Below are 24,357 nucleotides of genomic sequence, written 5' to 3' on the forward strand. Positions count from 1 at the left end.
AAGTAACGGGGTGGGAGGGGGGCTCTTCTCGAGGTGAATACCTCTGTAGCTTCCAAACATTCAACACTCCAGACGTCAGCTAAAACAGCCAGGGAAATGTCTGCACTTAGAGAACTGTAGCGTCCGCAGTATGTCATGGAAATTTGGACGACGAAATATCACATAGGGTCGCCCAGCGTTGCCGAAGAGGACCGGGAGAAAATGCAAGGTCTGTTTTCTTGCTGTTTTTCTAACTTTGCTAGCCCAGCCACACAGAGCATACAACGGCGGAAAAAAATAGCGGAGCAGCGAGTTAGCTTAGCACCATTTCAGTGGTGTTGTAGTAAGCTAAGATTCTCTGTAGCTTCGCTAATTAGGCTGCTTAGCGGTAACGTGTGATCAACGTTTAATTGTAAGTCAATTGAAGGCATTACTTTGTAGCAAATAACAGGCTAAAGCTCCAATCGACACACTTCCAAAGCCTAACTAGTTATTTAAAAAAGCAGAAATAATGTAACATACAAACGTAAAGGTTGTCGTAACCATTTTTGTGGTAACTACGTTTCCAAGAGCCACAAGTGGTTGTGTTCCTTCGCCCTTATCTACCGTATCATGGTGATCGATCTGGAGCACTAGGAGACTCTCGCTAAAAACATACACCGTTATGTTGCTCTGCCTTGCTAAATATTTTAATGCGGTGTTACAGGAACCGCTAAGCCCTTTCTTGACTGTTAATTCTCTATATTCTCTATATTTTGCATTCACAGCTTGACAAACGGGACTGTGGTTTTTCCATCATCAACCACTCAGGATGAAAGCACCAAGTAAAGAGGAGGAGCATTACTGTCCTTGCAGGATTGTGTTTGCTTCCTTGGATTCTAAAATTTGACCAAATCCACCAAAAGAGTACCAATAATGATACCTGGATTGATCACCCAGGAGCTACAGGAGCAGCTTCTGGATGTGAAGAATTACCAGAATCGCACAAATGGGGTGGAGGAGCTCAAACACATCCTCTCAGAAGTGGACATTAAGTCAGTCCCTTCTGCTGGCATTGAGGCGTTTATAAATTTTCTCCCGCGACTTCTCGACGATAGTAATTTTAAGGTGTTTTCTGGCACCTTGCAAGTTTTAAACTTGTTAATTCGGAAGCTAGATACAGCTGTAGACAAATATTTCAAACATATAGTCTTAGTCGCCCTAAAGGCTTTAGGGGATACTCGCACTGTCACCAGGAATGAATACCTGAATGTGTTTCGACAGCTGATGAAAACTATTCCACCCCAGCAAGTATTGGATCTTGTAATTGGCCACTTGAAACACAAGAATTCCAGGGTTCGGGAAGATGTCCTTAACATCATTATGGCAGCTATGCTCACTCATCCTAGGAAAGATTTCAGCATCCCCAAGCTTTGCTTTGAGGTTGCGCCATACCTGGCAGACAGCAAAAGGAGGGTCCGACATGCCGCCCTCGAGCTGTTTGCTGTTTTTGACCATTGCCTTGATGCACGGAGAAAGCCGTCTCTCATGGAAGCTGTTGACATGGTTGAACTGAATGAGGATGCAGAAGGTCTGATGGCAGCTGTACAGGCAAGACGAGCAAGGCACATACTTCCAAAACTCTCCTCGGAAGGTATAGTGGAGTACGGCTTGGTGGTGCCCAAATCGGGCCAGCGGTGCTCACCACAGTATGGTTCTGGAGCTGATTTAGACTGGGTGTTGAATGGAGGGCGGATAAGTAGTGCCAGGAGCCACAGAACAGAACCAGACTGTGACAGATTATATGGCTATGGCAGCTTAGGCTCCCTCACCGATGACCTTCCACTTCAAAGGAGGATTGTCAGCGCGGGCAAAGGAAAGAACAAACTACCCTGGGAGATGTCGAGCTTCTCGTCCACTGAGAATGACCAACAGCAATGCAGTACACCCAACGGAAAGTGCACTGAACAGGTGGAGCTCATCAACACTGGGGATAATCTCAATAATCTTTTATGATAATTATGCCATTTGGATAACTTGCAATGATTTAGCATCTGTTTTTAAATACCTGTTTGCTTTTTCTCTCTCACCATGTCAAAATAAGACATAGTTTAGAGGAATTATCTGGTTTATCGCCAGTTAATTTTCCCCAATAACAGATGATTTTGACTCATATTAATGAAGCAAATTTCAGTTTTGCACATTAGGGCATGATTGCTCATCTGTTGACTGCCTAAACAAAGGAATATTTTTAATATTTTCCTTTAAACTACTGAGTATCAAAGCAGTTCATGTTGATTTCTCCCCCAATGAGCCAGTAACTGCAGTCACTACATGAAAGGAGTGGTTATTTTTGTCCTTGTTGTCTGTCTTATTTTACTCATGCTTAGCTTGCAGATAACATAAATGTTTGCATTATCAGAAACCAGTATTTTTTTAGTGAGATGAGTGATAACTAGAGGCAGCCTTCCAAAGATTTATAAGACATTTTAGAGGTGGCTTTTTCTTCAGAGACAGTTTTGAGGACAAAGCCTAAATATAGATATAGCTCTCATGATGCAGTATGTGATAAAGAGCAGCAGCAGAAAGGGTTTTGCTTCTGTGTGTCATTTTGTAAGTTTTTTTTAATACATCCTTGCACACGTCTTCTTTTAGAACTGCCTTAACACCCCCCCCCCCCCCCTTTTTTTTGTTTTTTTGCTCTTTGAAGAAAATAATGTTTTCCAAGACTTGGAGTATGAAAATAGACTAAGATCGGTGAATTAATTTGGCTCTTAGTTAGGGGTGGGTTTTTATAATCGATTCATCGATTAAAATCGATTCTGGCTTGGATAACGTAAAATCGATTCATTAAAATCCTGAATCGATTTTTTAATATAAATTTATTTTGTCCGAAATGCCAGAATCTCTGGTGACATCTCACAAAATTTCAAGAACCACCAAACAGTAAATGAGAGCAGGTACAGGGATTCTGCACATAGACTTAAACACACAGCGCGACCCGCGGATCAGAATCAGTTAGATGTCGCCTTTCTCACAGTCGGGGCTGAAAGCCGACAGCTCGCTGATCCGGGTCGGCGCTTTGTGTTCACGCCCTTTATGCGCTGATTCTAAAGCTGTTAGTTTGATCTCTCTCCAAACAATATTGACCGAACCAGCAGCAAAAGAAGATCCAAACGCTTCACATAAACATCGTCATGAATTCACTCTTTTACTGTTTTGCTTCCATTGCGATGCGCAGCTCTCTCCCTCCCCCTCTCTCCCTCCCCCCCCCCCCCTCTCTCGAACAGTTTCGCTTTCTTCATTATTCGCTTGCTTGTTACGCACAAGTCTACTGTTGTTTACAGGCTGTCGGCCGCTGTTTTTTTCCCTTTTACATTCTTCCGAAAAGAAAACCTCATTTCTGCTGTTCAATACTGAACAAATTTAAACTTTTTAATATTATTCAAAATGCAAAATGCTTAGCCGTGTGTCTAATAAAACCGCTGTAACGTCAGAGGTAATGTTCATTAATTAATGGTTTTCTTTCGTTTTTGATGTACTGCAGAATATTTTTATAAAATCCCAGGCCAGGAAAACCTTCATGTTTTTCTGTGTTTTATCCTCAGCTACTTTGACACAAAGGCCTCTGCTGTGATGCTCACACCTTGGATAAAGTCTTGCGAGTGTCAGCTTCCTTTTTATAGATACAAAAATATGTAAATGTTCTGATCTGAATTATACTTCTGACTGTCAAAATTTCCCAGATTTAAATCGAATCGAATCGAATTAAATCGAATCGTGGATCGAATCGATTTGGGACCTTGTGAATCGGAATTGAATCGATTCTAGAAATCAGTGACGATACCCAGCCCTACTCTTAGTTCTTTATAACCACGGATAAATGGATAGACTCTCACTGGTACTATTCCTGTAGGAAATACAGTAGATGACTCATTTTTCCTGTATAGTGACACCATTGCTGCAAGGATGAGCGCCCAGTTTCAAGTACAAGTCTTGCGACAGTAGCTCTCAACCTGTTTGAAGGAAGGAAAGGAGAACATGTCATTTGTAACCTAACAAACTACAAGAACTTATTAAGCCATTACCAGCTTTATTTTAATAATCCCCTGGCTTTTTCTAAAATTAGTTATCAATTGACTGTGTTTTGTTCTGGGAACTAATATCCAGCTCAGAGCCTGTATTCGAGAAACCTTGCGTTTACAGCAGTGTCTGTTTCCCAGCAACCCCATTACCAGATAGCGCAGTTACTGAAGTGATCGTGAAACATAATTGGTAATAACACAGAGTTATGCTTGCAAAACATGGCCTATTGCCTGCTCCACTGTTGATTGCAATCATGCCAAGTGCTCTGCTATGAGTGCTGATCAGATTATAGGCAGCGGAACTCATTTCAGCCTCACTGTTTTATCTGAGTGGTTGAAATACAAAAAAAACACACAAAAAACAAAGCAGTCTTTATTCATCTTTCTAAGGTTGCGTTGTGACCTTAAAACTTAAATGTGAACAGTGGACATCATACACCAAATTAAACTTTAGAGTAGCAGAAAGACCGTAAGCAGGATGTTTCCAGCTGACTAAATATCTCCTGCGTCCCTTTGTTGAGTGAATGACATTACATTGAGGTCCCCGTTATAGTTAGCCTTTGGACAAGGTTCATCATTTTTGTAATTTTTTTCCCTCTCCAACCCACCACAGTGTATTTGAAATGAAGCAATCAAGTTGGCAGTGTAGACTTCATCCTTTAGGAATTACAAACATTTTTTTCCACAGTCATTTTAGCAGGATCAGAAATAACTGGACAGACTATAGTTATAAAAGGTTTAGCATGTCAGTGTCTGCTCAAAGCTTGGAATCTATGGACATCACTAAATGCTTTTCTCTGCAGGAGGAAAGCATTTAGTGATCTAGTGTGTGTCTGTGTTTTTGATGGAGTTATTTTTCAATTTCACACAAGGAAAAGCACAATGTGAAGTGGCAGAGTATGTGCGAGTCTCATAATTGGCCTAGAATTGCTAGAACTGTCAACTGTGGCTGAAAAAAGATGTGCTGAACTGTGAATGCTTCCCTGTTGAAACCCCAGAGATGATTATCAGACAGCAGCACTTGTTTTTATGACACTTGTTTTACCTTTTATACTTAATGTTTACCATTTAAAGAAATAATTGTACATTCTTTCACAGGGGTCAAATGGGGACACTCTTTCTTTGTCCAGGAAGCCAGAAACCTACATACCCAGTTTTAGTAAGTACCAAAACTTTCTTCTCTTTATATAATCTGACTGCATACCAGTCAGATTATACAGGGAGTGCAGAATTATTAGGCAAGTTGTATTTTTGAGGAATAATGTTATTATTGAACAACAACCATGTTCTCAATGAACCCAAAAAACTCATTAATATCAAAGCTGAATGTTTTTGGAAGTAGTTTTTAGTTTGTTTTTAGTTTTAGCTATTTTAGGGGGATATCTGTGTGTGCAGGTGACTATTACTGTGCATAATTATTAGGCAACTTAACAAAAAACATATATACCCATTTCAATGATTTATTTTTACCAGTGAAACCAATATAACATCTCCACATTCACAAATATACATTTCTGACATTCAAAAACAAAACAAAAACAAATCAGCGACCAATATAGCCACCTTTCTTTGCAAGGACACTCAAAAGCCTGCCATCCATGGATTCTGTCAGTGTTTTGATCTGTTCACCATCAACATTGCGTGCAGCAGCAACCACAGCCTCCCAGACACTGTTCAGAGAGGTGTACTGTTTTCCCTCCTTGTAAATCTCACATTTGATGATGGACCACAGGTTCTCAATGGGGTTCAGATCAGGTGAACAAGGAGGCCATGTCATTAGTTTTTCTTCTTTTATACCCTTTCTTGCAGCCACGCTGTGGAGTACTTGGACGCGTGTGATGGAGCATTGTCCTGCATGAAAATCATGTTTTTCTTGAAGGATGCAGACTTCTTCCTGTACCACTGCTTGAAGAAGGTGTCTTCCAGAAACTGGCAGTAGGACTGGGAGTTGAGCTTGACTCCATCCTCAACCCGAAAAGGCCCCACAAGCTCATCTTTGATGATACCAGCCCAAACCAGTACTCCACCTCCACCTTGCTGGCGTCTGAGTGGGACTGGAGCTCTCTGCCCTTTACCAATCCAGCCACGGGCCCATCCATCTGGCCCATCAAGACTCACTCTCATTTCATCAGTCCATAAAACCTTAGAAAAACCAGTCTTGAGATATTTCTTGGCCCAGTCTTGACGTTTCAGCTTGTGTGTCTTGTTCAGTGGTGGTCGTCTTTCAGCCTTTCTTACCTTGGCCATGTCTCTGAGTATTGCACACCTTGTGCTTTTGGGCACTCCAGTGATGTTGCAGCTCTGAAATATGGCCAAACTGGTGGCAAGTGGCATCTTGGCAGCTGCACGCTTGACTTTTCTCAGTTCATGGGCAGTTATTTGGCGCCTTGGTTTTTCCACACGCTTCTTGCGACCCTGTTGACTATTTTGAATGAAACGCTCGATTGTTCGATGATCACGCTTCAGAAGCTTTGCAATTTTGAGACTGCTGCATCCCTCTGCAAGATATCTCACTATTTTTGACTTTTCTGAGCCTGTCAAGTCCTTCTTTTGACCCATTTTGCCAAAGGAAAGGACGTTGCCTAATAATTATGCACACCTGATATAGGGTGTTGATGTCATTAGACCACACCCCTTCTCATTACAGAGATGCACATCACCTAATATGCTTAATTGGTAGTAGGCTTTCGAGCCTATACAGCTTGGAGTAAGACAACATGCATGAAGAGGATGATGTGGACAAAATACTCATTTGCCTAATAATTCTGCACTCCCTGTATAAAATGAAAGCGTGTCGACATGACCAACACTTCTGCCAGATCCCAACAGAGACTGGAACAAAATGTCATGCTAATTCACTGTTGGTTAGTACAGCTATTGGTTGGTACAGCAGTCCCACAGAAAGGGGCATCGACAGCAGCTGTTCATTTAGTTTAAAAGCAGTTACTGACACTGAAAGAGAATGAAGGACCTGTGCTGTATTTTGAGCTGAAGCTTGGTTGGAACGTATCAAACTTACTTCAGCGGGTTAAAGGTAGCATGATAATTTTCAGGATGGACGCGGGCAGTAAAAATAGCAGCATCAAAGTTATTGTGGCTTGCTTTATTGTTGATTAAAGAGATTAGACTCATTTCCAATACTGCTGCACCATGTTTTTGTAAGGTAGGGACATGCTAGTGGTAATCCTAAAAAAAGGTAACAAGTTTGGACATGTGCCTGAAATATTGAAATGTAGTGACCTCTTTAACACCCAATACAAGTCAATAGTGTGTTTAGCTAAAACTTCCCACTCTTGCGTAACGTCACTGTGTAAATGTGCAGTTTCTATGGCAGCTGGTGCGGCTTACCTTTGCTCACAGGTGAGAGTGGAATCAAGCCGCAACTCTCCAGTCCAGAGTTTACCAGCTGAATGGAAAACACATTTATCAGTGATTTTTTTTTTTTTTCCATTCCCTTTTTTTAACTTGCTTTTCATGTTTGTTTGTTTTCTGAGCTGTTCAGAAACTAAAACATCTTAGCTAAAGGATCGAATTCTCAAATTTTAAAAAAAACTTTATAGGACTTTGTTGATAAACCTTTTCATAATAGGCATTATTAGGGTTTTTTATTGCTGTCATTTTAGTAACTACTTTTTAGCGTTTCTGTTTTTAGTGAAAATGTGGAAATATACTTTGTGTCTAGGTTCAACGGAGCCCCGAAAACCCCAGGCCTCCCGAAGGAGGGAGTCTCCTGCGCATCTCAGGAGAAGTGGAAGCCTCAACTTAGAACCTGATATCTTTAAAACCACAAACTTCTCTGACCCAGATGTTGGTATGGAGTTATTTCAAAAATATTTTTACATTTAAAGTTCTTTTTATTGATTTATTTTGAATAAAATTTGAGTAAAATCTTGAAAGTACACTTAAAGTGGCATTAACCATTTAGTGTCCTTATACAGTTTTTCATGGGTCTGATGAGTGAATGTAATGTCTGACAGTGGCACCCAAAGGACGTCTGCTCTCGAGGAACCCCAGCGTTGAGCGAACATTTTCCCTCCCCTCAAACCCTACTACATCCAGCTCCTTTCTTCTTCCCTCATACCCACTGGCTACGCTCCCAGGGGGCATGCTTACCCCAACCCCATCCCGCCGTCATGCAGACTCCTCCCTCTCTATGTCCAACACCTGGCCTAACAAGAAGGACAACAGCCCCCAACAGCGAGAAACCAGCCCCTGGAGAGAGACAGCGAGTGCTGCAAAAGGTAATCTAGTTGGAAAAAAGAGACTTCATTTCATATGTGTTTGTTTGTGATGCTGAAAATTTTTTTATTTATTTTTTACCTTTGTGGGGGGGTTTTCGGGTTACTATCCTGTCCCAGATGACTTCTCTAGCAGACGCTCTCCCAGACCTCTTTGTGCCTCCCTCATGAATTCTTCCACGTCATCATTCAGACGGGCACTGAGCAGTCCCAGAGGTACCTTCTCCGTCTCACCAGTAATCCCTCCAACAGAGCACATCCATTCCATTAATGGCCAGAGATCCAATGCCTCAGGAAGCCCTCTGAATCAGCAGTTAGAAAAGACCCTTAATGTGGACCCTGGTGGCCTCAGTGGTGTGGATGATCTTCAAGAAGATGATCCTCTGGACATGCAGGAGGTCAGCACAATTCTCTATTTTATATACTGGATGTTGTTTATAATCAGCCATCAAGAAGGGCCCTGCATGAACAGGCAGTTGAAGTAAAATGAAAAATCAAGCCTCTATGAGTTCCTATTAGCTTTGTAACTTGTCCACAGATGCTCAACTCCCTGCGCTCACTACGCAACAGCGCTGCCAAGAAGCGGGCCAAAGCGAGCCTTAGTAGTCCAGATCCAGACAGTCCTGACTCAGCTGTGAAGGTGGACTTGGGTCTAGACTCGCTGTCAAACACTTCTCCAGTGCTTACCAGCTCGACTAGTGAAAGTGGACTTTCTAGTCTGAGCTCAGTTGCAAACTCCAGCTTTAATGGCATGAAAAGGTAAAATATCCAGATTTTCTGCATTTGGCATGTATTGCTTATGATGTTGCCTCACATTTTCATGTAGTTTGACTGTGTTGGTCTGAAATTATGTTAATACACAAGATAAAAGTCACCTCCATATACTGCAAATACATACATAATTTAAAAAAAAAAGACAGTGGGACAGGGGTATAAAGTGGGAAGTATATTTGAAGCATCGGTTTTAACTGTTAGCCACATACTTATTCTTGGTGAACCCTTCTACTATAATCAAAATACCAACAAGGGAGCAGAATTAATTAAAAAAATGTATTTTACTTCATTTTTAAAATTTACAACGGAAAATAGAGCAAATACAACAAAAAAGCCATTAGTTATAGAGTGAAATCCAGAGACAAAAAAGTAACCGGTAAGATGTGAAGTGATCTTTTATATTAAATGTAACAGGGAGATGTTTGTTTATTAATAAAGATGACCTTGTGTTGGGATATGGGATATGTTGCCTGTTGTGTTTAATCATGTTGACAGTTTTAAGAAGCTCTGACTTTGTAGTCTTTAGGTGTTCTCTGATGATGTGTTGAATGGTAGGCAGTTTCTCATGATCACTTCTCACTTGTCACAACTGTCACCAGCCCTGGAAACTCTGCCTCTGCAGGAATGAAACCTCGCATTGCAAGAGTGCCTTCTGCAAAACTGAGGTCTTCTGTGTCCTCGGACTTCAGCAGCCTTCAAGGTAGTAAAGGAGAGAAAGGTTTTTCCCAGTTGATGCATTGCCGTGTGTCTTTTTTATATTATTTTATTTATTTACATTTTTGTTTTCTGTTTTTTCCCAAGTGTTGTCCCAGGGAGATGAATTCTCATCTAAGGTGGGTGTGGTTGGACAGAGAGTTACGTACTCCAATGGCATAATCAAAACTGCCGAAGAGAAAACGGTACCATCCCCTCCATTGGTCAGACCAGCTTTTCACGAATCTTTAAAAGCTCAGAAGCATCCCAAAGGTCAGCTAGCATCGATGAGAACAGAGTGCTATATTGGATATACCTTCTAATAGCATTTTGTGTGCTTAAATAATTAAATCTCATTATTTATCTCTTTTGATGTTCAGGATCCCATAGTCACAGCAGCAGTAGGAAATCACCAGGCACAGACATGTCTGAAGGAGTAGTTGGCAGAGGTAAGTATGTCTGTGAAGGTTCTCAGTCATCCAGGTCATCGTAGTCAAAGGAGCTTGCAAAAAAAGGCGTCTGGACTTCTTTAAGTTGCTTGAAGACGTTTCACCTCTCATCCGAGAAGCTTCTTCAGTTCTAAGGTCAAATGGTGGAGAGTCCCAGATATAAACCTAGTGGGAGTGACCCCCCACAGAGGGACAAAAGGACCCCCTGATGATCCTCTAATCGCCTGAGCCAAGGTGTAAAACTGGGTGTGGGTCCCAATCAGCCAGAGTATCGGGTGAGTTTAACACCCACTCACATCCTGGGCCATCTGATCTCAGGAATTCGCATGATAAGGTGGGGCCAGGTTTCACAATGAACTCACCCGAAACTCTGGCTGATTGGGACCCACGCCCAGTTTTACACCTTGGCTCAGGCGATTAGAGGATCATCAGGGGGTCCTTTTGTCCCCCTGTGGGGGGAAACTCCCACTAGGTTATATCTGGGACTCTCCACCATTTGACATTAGAACTGAAGAAGCTTCTCGGATGAGAGGTGAAATGTCTTCAAGCAACTTAAAGAAGTCCAGACGCTTTTCTTTGCAAGCTCCTTTGACTTGGCAGAGGTAAGTTTCAGATCTGTAAAGGATACAAGTTATCATTTGATTGTCCAGGCTTTTGCTGTGTTACTAAGCTGATGTAGCTCAGTGCTGCTCTTGGTTTTTTTTTTTTTTTTGTTTTTTTTTTTTTAAATAAAGGACTCAACAACATATCTTTTATTTCTCCCATCCGTTTTTTTTTAAACTACACATTTTCAACTAGCTATAAATTACAGCTGCTTTCTGGATGTATTTTTAAATAAAGCTTATAAATATAAACTTGCTTGTTCCTGCATGATCACAGTTAAACCGCTAAAAGATTAGTCATCTTATTCCCTCATGCTTATTAGGCATGCTTGGCACTGCAGTGTCCTCCAGCCATCCAGGAGTTCTCCTGCCACTTGAGCACTTATCGTTCAAACCCCCCACTGATCCCTCAGCGGGCATCCACAGCAATGCTGTGTCTGGCAGTCACCAAGACAGTGATATCATCCCACGTCCAGAAGAGGTTAAGGTTAGTCACACTCTGTTCAGCGGTGGATGAAGAGTGTTGCTATATATTACTGTGATGTTTAAATAGTAAATACTGATGCCATGTTTATATTGAATATACGATATAACATATGGCATCATTTACTTTGGGATTAATAAAGTATTCTTATTCTGATAATGTCAATGTTTTTTGTGCGTGTGTGTTTTGACTCTCTGCTTAATACACCCCTAATTAATTGTCAGAAGAGAGACAAAACACATTTTAAGTTAAAATGTTAATTTCAAATTAAACAAAAACTATATATCTATATTGTATATATAAAAAAAAAAAAAAAAAAAAAATGATAATATCAGAATCAACCATATGTAGTGAAAACTTGGTATTGACACAGCTCCGTAGTTCATAATCTCAAGCTTCCGGTTAGCAGAATCTGACCCTGTGTGTGCTTTTGTTTTGTTTTCTGGTTGCGCAGGAGAGGATAAAAAATGCAAGATTTGGCCGGGATAAGAACAGGCTGGATCAACAAGATGGCCCGATAAGTCAAGGGCAGTATTCAACAGATCAGATTCGCTACCGTGTCAGGAAGATGCTGTCTGATTCACCAACAGAGGAAAATGGAGCATTAGTCATTAAAGGCAAGAGAAAGTTTTTGAAACTTATAAATCTCTGCTTTTTTATTTAAAAAAAAAAATAAAAAGCACATTTCTCACAATAAGACCTTTTTTTTATTTTTTATTTTTTTTGGCTTAACATTTATCCCTCATCATAAATGCCTTTTATTTTGTATTTAACAAATGTGATGCATTTTTGTGACAGAAGATAGATTTAATTTTAACCTTTAATTTCTTTAAAATAAATAAATGTTATGGTTAAAAAAATCCATCTTTGCAGATAGCTTTAAGTATTTTATAACTATCTCATATAGCACTTTTCTTTATTAATCTATACACGTCAGCTTTGTGTCCGCTGCACCCTTGGGCATACTGAACTCACAAAACAACATAACTGTTTTGCACAATGGCCTAAGGAGTAAACAGCATGTGTTAGTGTTGATTTGCTCCACAGTCCGATCATCCCATCACATCCCCCTGTGGGATTTCAGATGACTGATGGCGCATCCCCAACAGGGCAAGGGGAGCAGAGAAGGTTAATGTGCAGCTGTTAGGGTGGAGGTATCCACCCAATGTAATGCAAAATGTGTGGCTCAACCACACAAAGCTCAGTGGAGCATGCCGGGAATTTCTTATTACCAACATAAAGAGATCTTTAAACATTGACATAAAACAACATAATTAAAGTGGACGGATGTCAGTTAAAGAGCTAAAACATCGTTGACTCATAAAGTTTGCCAACTGTACTGTTTTACCTTAGACCTGCAGTACAGACTCGTGCAGTCTGTTTTTACAAGTGCAAAATGTCTCACTTGCCTCTCTTCCACTCTTCATTGTTTCCTGCCCACACACAGCAGAGTTTCTCCATCAAAAACTCCTGGTGGGGAAAAATTATGATGATGATAAATGAGTGTCTTCAAGTGCCCACTCACAGTTAGCTCTAATTTAAACCAGCATCTTCTGTTTTCTCACATTGGATGATGACGGATCATTGTGGAGGCCACACACGCTTGCACGCACACACACACAAATTTCATAGCATGTAGAAGCCCAGGCATGTGCACAACAAAGTGTTTTGTTGAAAGTGTGAGTTATCTATAGACCTGTCACAGTATGAATCACAATAATGATATTATTACTTTAATGCACAAATTGGGAAAAGAACTAAAAACAATAACATGCATGTAGCACTTTTAACTCACTAGTGCTGTTGTTGTTGTTGTTGTTGTTGTTTTTTAAATGACATTAAGAAGTTTTCCCAGGATTCATTTTATTCTCAGTCCAGAAGAGAGCGCTCTCTCAAAGCTAGTGTACGAGGGGTACTACTTGTTCTCTCACACGAGGGACACGCTTAACTAGTTTAGATGTTTTTAATAATAAAGAAGAAAAAAAGCCTTTTGCTCAGCAGTGCTGCTTTCAACCACTAATGTAGGTGGTAAGTTTCCTGTGTGCCTGAATTACAGAAGCCTGTCACTTTAACAGATTTGTTATGTTATATTTTGCATGTGTAAAAAGTTCAAATTTTTGTGTCTGGTGATTCAAACGTTATTCTTCTCTGTTGCAGATCTGCATATGAACGGCAGCACAGTGACATCTAAAGCAGACCCTGTCTCTGATGAGTCTCTTGTCACCAGTCCTGACACTCCCCAAGGACCCCAAAGCCCAATTAAGTGCTTCACTCCACCCCACCAGCCCAGCCCCCCTACAGTTCCACCCAACCCTAAAAATGTGTCCCGTCTTAGGAGGGCACCTAGCCTGAGCAGAACCCGTCCTTCACTGTCCCACAGTTCAGGTGAGTTGATCTTAAAAACCTTTTACTACATGCTGCATAATCTTTGTTGCACACAGAAAGTTATTGTCCCTGTTTAACGACACTCAGTAACATTATAATGATACAAACCATTGCTATAACAGGCCTTTGTTTATAGAAAATGTTGGAACATTAATTAATTAAACCTCTGGGACCATCAGAGAATGGGTGAATAAGATGTTTGCTCTGGGTAATGTGCTTCAATACTTTGTTTTGACAACCTGCTGTTAATGCACCGAGACACACACACACACACACACACACACACACACACACACACACACAGAGCGCTTGTTTTCAGCCTGATTGAGATGTAACATGAGACTGAATCTGTGTGTTGTGTGGTGTTTAATGGGCCATTTAGATGAGCTGTCCCCTGGCAGTTTGGGGCACAGGAAAAATCTCTCAGATCCTGCAGAGCTGTGTCCGTTTTCCAAACCCGAGCTGGCGCTGGTGCAAAGCTTCAATCTGCTGAACTCTGAAGACTGGTGAGAAATAATCAATCCATCATCCTTAAGCATCTCTTTCAATGTGGACCACAGAGTAAAATTATTACCCTTTGTGCGTTGTTATTTTCGAATGTAGGGAGAAGAAGATTGAAGGACTGACATTCCTGCGCTCTCTTGCACACTATCACTCAGATACACTTCAGGCTCGGCTTCATGATGTTTGCCTATCTCTCATTCAAGAGGTAATATCATTTTTTAATAACAGTCCCACTTAATTTTCGGAATCTATGCATGGCGGTGTTTGACTCTGCTGTTCCAGTTTTGCAATTCTATTTAATTTCTCTGTGTCTTAATAGTTTTGCTTCATAATTATATATAGTCTCAGCTATAATTGCTTGGCATTTTGCTAAATTCCCATTGTAGATTTTTTTTTTTGGTCAAATAGATATCTTGAATATGTAATCAGTGCTCATTTACTCTTCTTATACCTTAAGCACTAATATTGTTAATCTTATTTAGGTGAAGAACCTGCGGTCGGGTGTGTCCAGGGTTGCCGTGTGTACCCTGGGTGACCTGTACACACACCTTCAGCGAGCGATGGACCAGGAGCTAGAGGGGACAGTTAAAGCTTTACTACAGAAGGCTGGGGAGAGTAATGCCTTCATTAGGCAGGATGTAGATGCAGCACTGGATTGCATGGTGCAGCACTGCACCCCTACTCGAAGCATCAATGCTTTACTTACTGGAGGACTCAGGTTAGATTACACACAGGACAGCTCTTTGTTGTTTGTTTGCTTCTTCTCTGTTTGGATCACTACATAATTTAAGCTTTGATTGCTGAATTGATTTCCTCCTCTGCTGATAGTCACCTTAATGCAGTAGTGAGGAAATGTATGGCTCAACATCTGGCTAATTTGGTTGAGAAGGTTGGTGCTGCACGTCTCCTTTCTGGGGCTAAAGATCTCACTGACAGAATTTTACCTGCCGTGGTCAAACTCGCACAAGACTCCTCACAAGAAGTTAGGTATGTAAAAAACAAAACAAAACAAACTTTCATATTAATTCATTTAATTTTTGTGTTTTAACTTCTTTACAACTTGTTCATATTTGCTTGAACGGTGAGATTATATTTTTATGTATTGCCAATGAAAAGCATTCAGCAATAACAGATAACAGTCAGAAAATGTCAAATTTGAGACATTTTAAAAGTCTTTAGACCATCAAAAGGATATAGTACAATCCAAATCTACTTTTGGTTTTGCTGGAATTGATTTGTTATTGTTGACACTATTTCTTTTGGTGTCACTGTACTGTAATTACCTTGCATTTCATTAAAATATGTTTAGAAATGCTTTTCTGTTGCTTTTGGACTGCAAATCCAAAGTGCCACTTTAACAAATGAGATAATATTACACCTTCTCCCCTCAAAGGTACTTTGGCCGTCGAATGCTGCTGTCCCTGTCTTCCCACCCAGAATTTGAAAAGATCCTGGAGAAATACATCCCTACGAAAGACCTGCAGACTGTCAGAGACACCATCTTCACTCTAAAGACAAAGGTACTGTTTCTTTCTGTTTATGTTTACAGGAAAATTGGTATTTTGGCTGGAAGTTAAATATAGGCATCTAACTCTGAGATTGTTGGGGGGGGTTAGGGTCTTGGTGAGATGCCTCAAGATACTCAGTCAGCCCGAGGCAGACATTCCCTCCCGGGCAGCGGTACAGTCAGAGCCTCATCGCTCAACAGAGAGCCACTCAACCAGACCAACAGGTGGGTGTAGATATCAACCAATGCACCAGAGTAGCCCATTAAGGAAAATTTATTTTTCACAAATGTGTAATACATATGGAAAACACGTGAATTGTGATGCATTTTATATACAGGGAGTCTCACAGCCATTACAGCTGTAGATCTCAGACACAGAGTTTTGCAGACAAGACTGAGTACATCAAGCAGATCTCGGATCTGCTGGCTTCAAAGGACTTCAGAGAGAGGATCAAAGGCATCGACCAGCTAGTGGCTGACTGCCAAAACAACCCAAACATGGTTATCAACAGTATATTCCCGGTTAGTAATTTATTTATTTTTTTCTCCAAATCAATTTAGCATGTCTTTATGTACATTGTGGTCTTTTCATTATAATGACAAAGTGTTTATCCTTCACTTTCTGATCTCCCTAATTCTAGGTGTTTGATGCCTTCAGAGCCAGGCTGCAGGAGTCCAACAGCAAGGTCAACTTGTATGCCCTGGAGTCTTTACAGAAAATCATCCACTTGTTAAAGGACAAGCTGTCCCAAGTGGTCAACATCCTGGTCCCAGCAATCGTGGACAATCACCTCAACTCAAAGAGCAGTGCCATCTGCTCTGCTGCTATTGGAGCTATTAATGCACTCATCTTAAATATAGGTACTTACTTTGAGCATTAAAATAGAGGAGAAAGTTTTGGTTAAAAAAATTGCTTTAATTTGACTTCCATTTTTTTGCCTGCTACAGACAACATACTTCTCCTTCAGCCTTTTTGCGCCAAGGCTCAGTTTTTAAGCGGGAAGGCAAAGGTGAACCTTATCGAAAAGGTCGCAGGTATGTCTGGTGTCCTAGTTCGGCACTGTAATCAGCTTCTGCTTTGATGTATCTAAATGCAGTGTATTGCTTCTCATCTTCTATATTTAGATCTTGTGACAGAGCTCTACCCTCGTAAGCCCCAGATGGTCGAGCAGAAAGTGCTGCCCTTGCTCTGGCACCTCTTGGGCACCTCTACCCACAGCGGCACCATTCATGGCCGGGGCGGCAGCGTAAGGGGTGCTACCGCCAACCTGTGCCAAGCCCTTTATGCCCAGATGGGGCCAAGCCTGAGCGAGTGTGCCGCCTCCCAGCCTGCCAATGTCCATAAAAGTCTAAATGATATCCTGAGGACCTTATCGTAAGGTAAAGCAGGCTCCAAACAGAACCAAATGTCGAAAGAGGGACAGCATTAAAACTGATCTTACTTGAAGATGTTGCATTATCATTTCTTATAGTGCCTGCACTTTTATATAAACATAGAGAAAGTCCTTAAGAAGTTGGAGCTCTTATTCTTATCTCAGTGAGATTCCGTCTGGTACAGAAGCATGGATGGCTGTAACATAATGGCATCAGGTCTTTCACATGTCCAACCTGCTCTCTTTGCACTTTGAAAGTAGCTCATTGTCGTTGTTTTGTTTTTGTTTTTCCATAAACTCTACATGTACTGTAGACCAGCGGTCTCCAACCTGTTTTGCGCCACGGACCGGTTTATGCCCGACAATATTTTCACGGACCGGCCTTTAAGGTGTCGCGGATAAATACAACAAAATAAAACTAGTACCGGTACCGAAAAAAAGAGAATTTATTCATAACACACGTGAAAAGACCCAGGAAAACCGAGTTAACGATCAAAACGATAACAAAATAACGCTGAAAACCGATAAAAACCCTGAAAACCAAACATTTCACACCTGAGCCTCAACTCTCGCGGCCCGGTACCAAACGACTCACGGACCGCTACCGGTCCGAGGCCCGGGGGTTGGGGACCGCTGCTGTAGACAAATCAGAGACACTATTGCAGAATGTAAAATTAAAATGCACAAAAAGAAGAGGAAGAACACAGGGACCTGAAAGTTGTATATTTTTGCTGTTTCATCAGATGTGATGTGATATTTTTAAAATATCTTTATGTAGTTGGAGATTTTTGAACTGAGATTAACAAGCATAGTACAAAAATACTTTTGTACAGCTCAAATGTGTATTTGCACAGTATTAGCTTATTCTATATGTTTGCTGTATGACGGTACAGTTATAATTTATCTCTTGTGTAATGGTTTAAAAGTCATATATAATGTGCTGAGTTGGTACTATGTCTCTTTTTGCATGACCAAAATTTACTGGCAGATCAAAACTGTTGATTTATGTGTACGTGGACTTGTAGAGGAAGGTTGGTCTCGAACTCTGAGAAGGGAAAAATTTTACCTCTTCATTTGCCTGAGAAATAGTCACAGCCCAGGTCTGATATTGTCTCAGTATAGTGCCAGTCTTCAAGTAGCCTTTTAACTCATCTATTGTTAAATTATAACTGAACTTGTTTGTGAACAAGAGCAAGAAGATATATGAATAAACTGTTTTATTTCTGTAAAACCAACTTCAGCGTGCGTCATTCAAAGACTGAAAATGGGGTGGAAGGATTAACTCGCTAATCACAAACATGGATCATTTTAAAAATTGAAAGATGACTTCTGTCCATTAAACACACATTATTAATCTTAGGTAATCTAATATAGCTTTATTAATAGGTGGAGTTACTGGAAACACAAGCTTCAGGTGTTCTTTTTTTAATTCCTTATGCTTCATTCATGACATTCTTAGTAAAAGCTAACCATAACTAGCCTTCTGATGACTACACTTCATTTGTAAAAAACAAAACAAATGTCTGGCTGTGAAGAATCCTTGAAAGAGGACTGATCAAAGGCTTGAAAAGAGGTAGGCTTAGCACACGATTTTGGGGGGAAAAAAACAAAAAAGGGGGGAGCGTTGCTTCAAAAATGCTCTCATGTTTAACAGTGAACACTAATATCTCTGTAATTCTATGGTCATGATTAAACATGACATCCAAAGTACACTCTTGGGTTTGTAATTTAATAAAACACAAATCATAATCACCGAACCTTTATATCAAAGTAGCTGCCATTTTGAAATAGCACTGTTTAGAAATGTATGCTAGCTGCAAAACACTACGCATGTGCGGTCCTTGTAAGACTGAACAAGCTACTGTTTGACCTTCATTTAATGGTACGTGATTTTCTAGCATTTCAGCAGCAGGGTGAACTAGCTTGTGCTTGGAGGGATGCTGCTACTGTTGTTTTAATTTTATTTTTTTTTAAAGAAAAAAGAAAACCTAAAGGTAATCCTGTCCAATACAGCAACTAAACTGCACATAATTCAAACTTGATATCAGCAATATACACAGAAAATAAACATTTTAGTTTTCCACGTCCAGTGTTTTCCAATAGCAAACCTTTAGCAAAGATATAAAAATGAGGGAGTGCTTTCAGAATAAGAGCAAAACTCCCTTTAAACTTCAGAGCTAGCCACAGTGGTGCTGTCAAAAGGGCCGAATGCGTTTGCTACTTGAATGTGCAGATTCCTTACCTTTGCTTATGGATGCATACAGTTAGATGGAATATGTCACAGATTAGGCATATACATACAACAAAAGAAACAGTATAAATATTTCGAAGTCTCGTTAAATGTGCTTTTTGGCATGAAAAAAAACAGAGCCAATGAGTTCACTCACCTGGATTGACTTCTTTCTTAAAATTATGTAACTAAAAACTAAAGCCAAGGGAAAGTTAACATACAGGATATTCTCACAGATTCCTGATCAGTTAACCATCAAGTTCCTTTTGTGTTATGAATGAGAGCGGTTCATGATTTTGACAGTGTTCAGTTAATGCTCTGCTGCTCTCGAGTCCTTGCTTTGTTCCCTCAGCTTCACTGACCAAATGGAAAAAACGAGCCCCTCCTCCCGTTGATCTTTCCATCCTGTTACTAAGGCAGCTGGATCGATTCCACGTTAGACGAGTGTGTGGTTGCCATCCCGAACACCTCATTCTGTCAGGGACCAGATGTCTTGGGCAGGTCCTGATTCTCAGCCAAGTGGAGCTTTTGTCTGAACGTGCACACATTAAGGATTCACCACAGAAGGACTGAAAACACATTCAAATCCAGCATCCGCTCCTGGACTGTCGGGGCAATTCCCATAAACAAATATGCATTTGAGCTAAGAAAAGGATACATTGAGGTGCTGAGCTCTTCAAGCTGCAGAAACAAAGGAGCAAACAGGAGAGAGGGTTATTGAAAACAAAGCCAAAAATAGAAAGTGAAGCGCTAGTACCTGGCAGTAATCTCACTGTGGGATCATGTTACATAACAGCCTGTGCATTTCAGATCAATATTTGAGTTACGCTCTCATCATCGACTGCAGTGTTTCCAGAAGCAAACGTTAAGCTTCGATACAAAGTAAAGTTGCTTCATAGCCCATCTGCTCTGAGGCCCAATTATCCACTCTGGCTTCAGCTAGAAGCCAGAGTATTCCTGGCAGCAGTGTCTGTAAATGAGTTGAAGGGTTTTTCTCACCTCAGTCACAGAGCACTGCAGCTTCCCGCAGTGAGCATAGCGTGGGTAACTACAGTAGGAGCCACACAACAAACTAACAATAGAAACTGTCAAGACATCCTTAGATGGCACATCACTGTACGAGAGCTTTTTTTTTTCCCTTTTTAAACGAGCCAACAGTTCAGCAAAACTGAATTTCATGTGGAAAATTATAGTAACAGGATTTAAATTCATTGGTTTGTCCAAATAAAAAAAATTCACATTTTCCTTCAGTCTATAGTACCGTTTATCAAAAGGTTTTTGTTTGTTTGAGATGCCCAATTGTGGAGATATTAGCTCTACAAACCTTCCCTTTCGTCACAGCCTTCTCATGTGGGGGGAAAAAAAAAAACAAACAAAAAGCATCTGAATGTCTCCCTCCAGAAATCATATCGCTCAAAAAAAAAGAAAAACACACTATAAAATGTACAGCCACCTAACATTACAGCTCAACTAAGGAGTACAAGCCTTGACACCATTTTATGGAGCTTTATGGTGAGATTTGAAACCCAGTTATTATCATCAGGTTAAGTCTTTCTGTTCCCAAGCACAGCCAAACAGTTATCAACATACACATAACTAAGTTTCTTACCAAAGCACAATTGGAAATCCTAACATCCATCAGCATGTCCACAGGAAAAATAGATACTAACCAATGAAAACAGGAGCCTCTGAGGAAATATGTAAATAAATGTAAATGAAGGAGTAAGAAAGTATCTTCCCAGGTGTGCCTGGGAAAAGACAAACTTAACTCTGTGAATACTGGGAGTTAAATCACACTTCAGGATAACATAAAATAGTGCCATTCACATCCTGTGGGCGTCGGCTCTGCCAGCTGATTGGTCTGTACACCTGACCCGATGAGGAAAAATCAAACGGGACAATGTTAGACTAGTTAGGTAACACAGATTAATGCAAGTCTATTAGCAGGAACCACAGCTGTTGCGTGGAAGACTTGTGTAATCTCCATTCACTCCAGTGGACCTTGTTTTGGGTTTTTTTTAAAGGGTAAGAAGGTAAAAAAGTAGTCTGTATGTTATCAGCACACAATGAAACTGCTTGAAGGGTTTTATGATCCAGTGAATTCTGAAACCTGGCATGACCCCGAATTAACGGCTCTGGCCAACTAGCCAACCCAGTGAGATCACATTCTGTACAGGCACAAGATGGTGCTACATGTGCTCTAAAACCTTTAAACACTTATTTCTTAAATCCAGCTCTACAGATGGTGTTAAATCTATAGCGGTTTTTCAGAGTAGAGCTCCGTGATGTAAACTAGCCTTAATACCTGTACATGTGGTGTTTCATGTCCACTTTAAAAAGCTGCTGCCACTGGGATTCATGCTTACGTTGCAGAGCAGGTGTTCCAGGTTGTGGTCGGAGGCACATTTCCTCTGGTCCTCGGAAAGCTCCTCCACATGGCTGTCAAGGCTGAAGTGCAGTCGTGCCAGCTTTTCCTGCATCTCCCGCACGTGTTCGAGCTGCTCAAAGGAGCATACTTTACCTGGAAATCAGACAGGTTAAACCAGACCTGAATCTGATGGCGCAGTGTGTCTTGTCTTGTGATTACATCAAAGTCAAAAGTATTTCCATGGCAGCAGAGGCGTAAAAAAATAGCACAGCGTGTATTTGATTTCAGCCTGATTCATGTAACACAGCCACTTTTCACTCGCCTTTATTTTCAGCCAGTAACAGAATACTCTCCTGGGGGGGGCATCTTATCAGGTTACCTTACCAAAAGCTTGCAGTTTGCCTGAGTGGAAGTCATTGAGGAGGTTGAGTAGGCCTCCCTCCATCTCTCTCACATCTGAGACATCTGTGAGGAAGGAGTGCTGCAGGGGGGACGACTGGATTACTTTACTGGGCCCTGCTGGCTGGGGGGCCCTGGGCTTCTCCCTGTGGGGTCTGACAGGAAAAACAACAAGATAACATTGCAACTATTTATTTTTGTTAACATATGACAACATTTAAAAAACAAGCAAAACAAAAACAACACCCGGACGAACCAAATCTGTATCCTGCTGTATCATCAAATGCAGGTGAAACACAGCGTTGTCTTAGTGAGTTATTTTATTGCTGGTCTTGGAGGAAAACCTGATGCATTAAACCATTTCTTTCTTATTTTGACTGTGAAACACCATTATCCCTGAACATACACATGCTGTCTGCCCCACAAAGCGGTGCAGTCCTGGTAGGTCATTAAGACACAAACCTGGTGATCTTTGGTGGAGCAACGACCGCTGCGAACACGTCTTTGGGCTGTCCCGGTGCGCCTATGGACCTTTTATACTTGCCCCTGTTCTTGGGGGAGGGAGGCTGCGGCAGGCCGAGGGAGAAGGTGGCACTTTTGCTGGCAGGCAGGACGGAGAGCTTGCGGGGGTTGATGGGCGGTGGAGGCGGTTGGGGGAGGGACACTTTTGGGCTTCGCTTCTTGCGCTTGTCTTCCATTGTTATTTACTTAGTTCTATTAGGAGAAGCTCCCTGAGGTGCAGCCTGGCTGGTGTGCAGGAAGTCCTGAAACGACAACGGTAGGAAGTTTGAAAAGCAGCAGCCTGTGGAGGATTGTCATTGTGCCAAAATTAGTGCTGCAGCCCAGAATGCTCCCCTCTGCATGTTTAGGGAAGCTTTAACAGCATCCCCAGGTGATTACAGTAAAATCCAAAACAAACAGTTCCTCCACTATTTATAATTTGATAAGAAATATATAGGCACATATTTCCTGTATAGGATTTATTCGATAGATAATTAATGGTTTTGCTTCCTTGGTGTTTAAAAAAAAAAAAAGGTGAAACTGGAGACTTTGAAGATATTGAAAATGGAATAAGGTTAGGAAAATATGTGTGAACTAAACTGGATGGCGTACATTTTTTAACTAAACTAACTAAACTAAGCCTGCGTGAGTGATGAAGAAATCAAGGAACGCACTTTAACAAGGAAATGTACTCTATTGCACCAAGAGCCTATAAAACAATACGCTATCATCCGAAATAAACATAACTTTTATACAAAAGGCTCAATGAAAGTCTGTGTTCTCCATTCTTGTGGCGCGTTATGGACTAACACTGTGCGATAAAGACATTAAAGGCCATTAGAATTTAATGCGTCAGTCAATACATGCATTCAGTCTAAATATTTTATGAATTATGATTTTTACAGAGGCGCATTAGCATTAAAAGACACGAGCTCGTGTCGGTTTTCAGCGTCGTGAAACTGTTACAGCAGTGTCCGTGTTTGTCGTTGCTTAGTTACATTTTATGGTGGTCTTGCCTTGGATTTATCGCGCTCTCTCATTACAATGAATGCAATCTCTGTTGTGACAGCAGTTATCTGGTGAACACTGCGCCAGCCTCTGTTCAAAGTAGGAGCCAAAGATGGCCACTACGGTAATACACAATGGCAACTTTCTGCGCTGAAATTCTGCTTTTAGCGGGAGAATTATTCTCCCGAGTAAAGAACAATTAAGCGAACTGCGGGTCGCTGCGCCACCGGGTTCAGTTCCGTGAAAGGATACGCGTAAAGGGAACGCATCATCTGCTGATGACACAAATAAGACTTACCGAATCAATTACGCACCAGAGAGCAACGCCGACAGGGCGCCGGCTCGCATTTCTCCTCCTAGGATTTAAAAGTCCACTTCATATGAATCCTGATGTTAAAAAGAAATGTAATACAGTGGAACGATCCGTACAGCCCCGGTGTTTTTACCGATGAAAGGTAAAGAGCGTCGATGCCGCGCTTGGCTCGTGCGGAGCTCAGCTGTCGTTTTTATTCCTTCTTAAAGGGCCAGTCCACCCGGCCGTGCGCCACGGGGGGAGGAGCGACTGTTCACGCAGGTTACTGACTGGCAGGATGCTGCTGTGCACCGCCTGAGGATGGCTCTTTGTAAACATCCTACTTACTGCTCCATTAAGGCTCCGAGGGTGCTACAGAACAAGGCCACACGGGGACGCCAGTGTTCATCTTTTGCTAACACCACTGACGTGTTGCAGTGTCAGTATATGCAGGATGTAAGCAAGGAATTTCCACGCTTTTTTGACTTTCCCTGTGGCCATGGGCGT

At 41.3% G+C, this 24,357-nt stretch overlaps 2 protein-coding genes across 4 annotated transcripts; one reads left to right on the plus strand and one right to left on the minus strand.

Moving 5' to 3' along the window:
• Positions 1–4: 4 nt before the first annotated feature.
• togaram1 (TOG array regulator of axonemal microtubules 1) lies at positions 5–18,287 on the plus strand. Its single transcript, XM_024806250.2, has 23 exons — positions 5–208; positions 747–1,929; positions 5,142–5,202; positions 7,726–7,854; positions 8,021–8,284; positions 8,402–8,679; positions 8,820–9,040; positions 9,655–9,755; positions 9,857–10,021; positions 10,129–10,197; positions 11,123–11,286; positions 11,738–11,900; positions 13,441–13,668; positions 14,051–14,174; positions 14,272–14,377; positions 14,655–14,890; positions 15,001–15,159; positions 15,566–15,692; positions 15,789–15,904; positions 16,018–16,201; positions 16,321–16,540; positions 16,628–16,714; positions 16,805–18,287. The coding sequence occupies exons 2-23, from the start codon at positions 895–897 to the stop codon at positions 17,056–17,058; spliced, it is 4,491 nt and encodes a 1,496-aa protein (XP_024662018.2). The 5' UTR covers positions 5–208; positions 747–894; the 3' UTR covers positions 17,059–18,287.
• ccdc28b (coiled-coil domain containing 28B) lies at positions 15,938–24,136 on the minus strand. 3 transcript variants are annotated; one of them, XM_012923590.3, is made up of 6 exons: positions 23,857–24,136; positions 22,512–22,813; positions 22,035–22,204; positions 21,588–21,803; positions 19,941–19,963; positions 15,938–19,814 (listed from the first exon to the last, which is right to left on the minus strand). In XM_012923590.3, exons 2-4 carry the CDS (start codon positions 22,745–22,747, stop codon positions 21,604–21,606), a joined length of 606 nt encoding a protein of 201 aa, XP_012779044.1. In that variant the 5' UTR covers positions 22,748–22,813; positions 23,857–24,136; the 3' UTR covers positions 15,938–19,814; positions 19,941–19,963; positions 21,588–21,603. The 3 variants fall into 3 exon arrangements, with proteins under 3 accessions (XP_012779044.1, XP_004540882.1, XP_004540881.1); XM_004540825.4 differs by having other exon boundaries at positions 18,409–19,814; positions 21,649–21,803; positions 23,873–24,124; XM_004540824.4 differs by having other exon boundaries at positions 18,409–19,814; positions 21,649–21,803; positions 23,857–24,119.
• Positions 24,137–24,357: the final 221 nt, after the last annotated feature.

The sequence above is a fragment of the Maylandia zebra genome, linkage group LG19, assembly GCF_041146795.1.
Source record: "Maylandia zebra isolate NMK-2024a linkage group LG19, Mzebra_GT3a, whole genome shotgun sequence".
Classification (NCBI taxonomy): domain Eukaryota; kingdom Metazoa; phylum Chordata; class Actinopteri; order Cichliformes; family Cichlidae; genus Maylandia; species Maylandia zebra.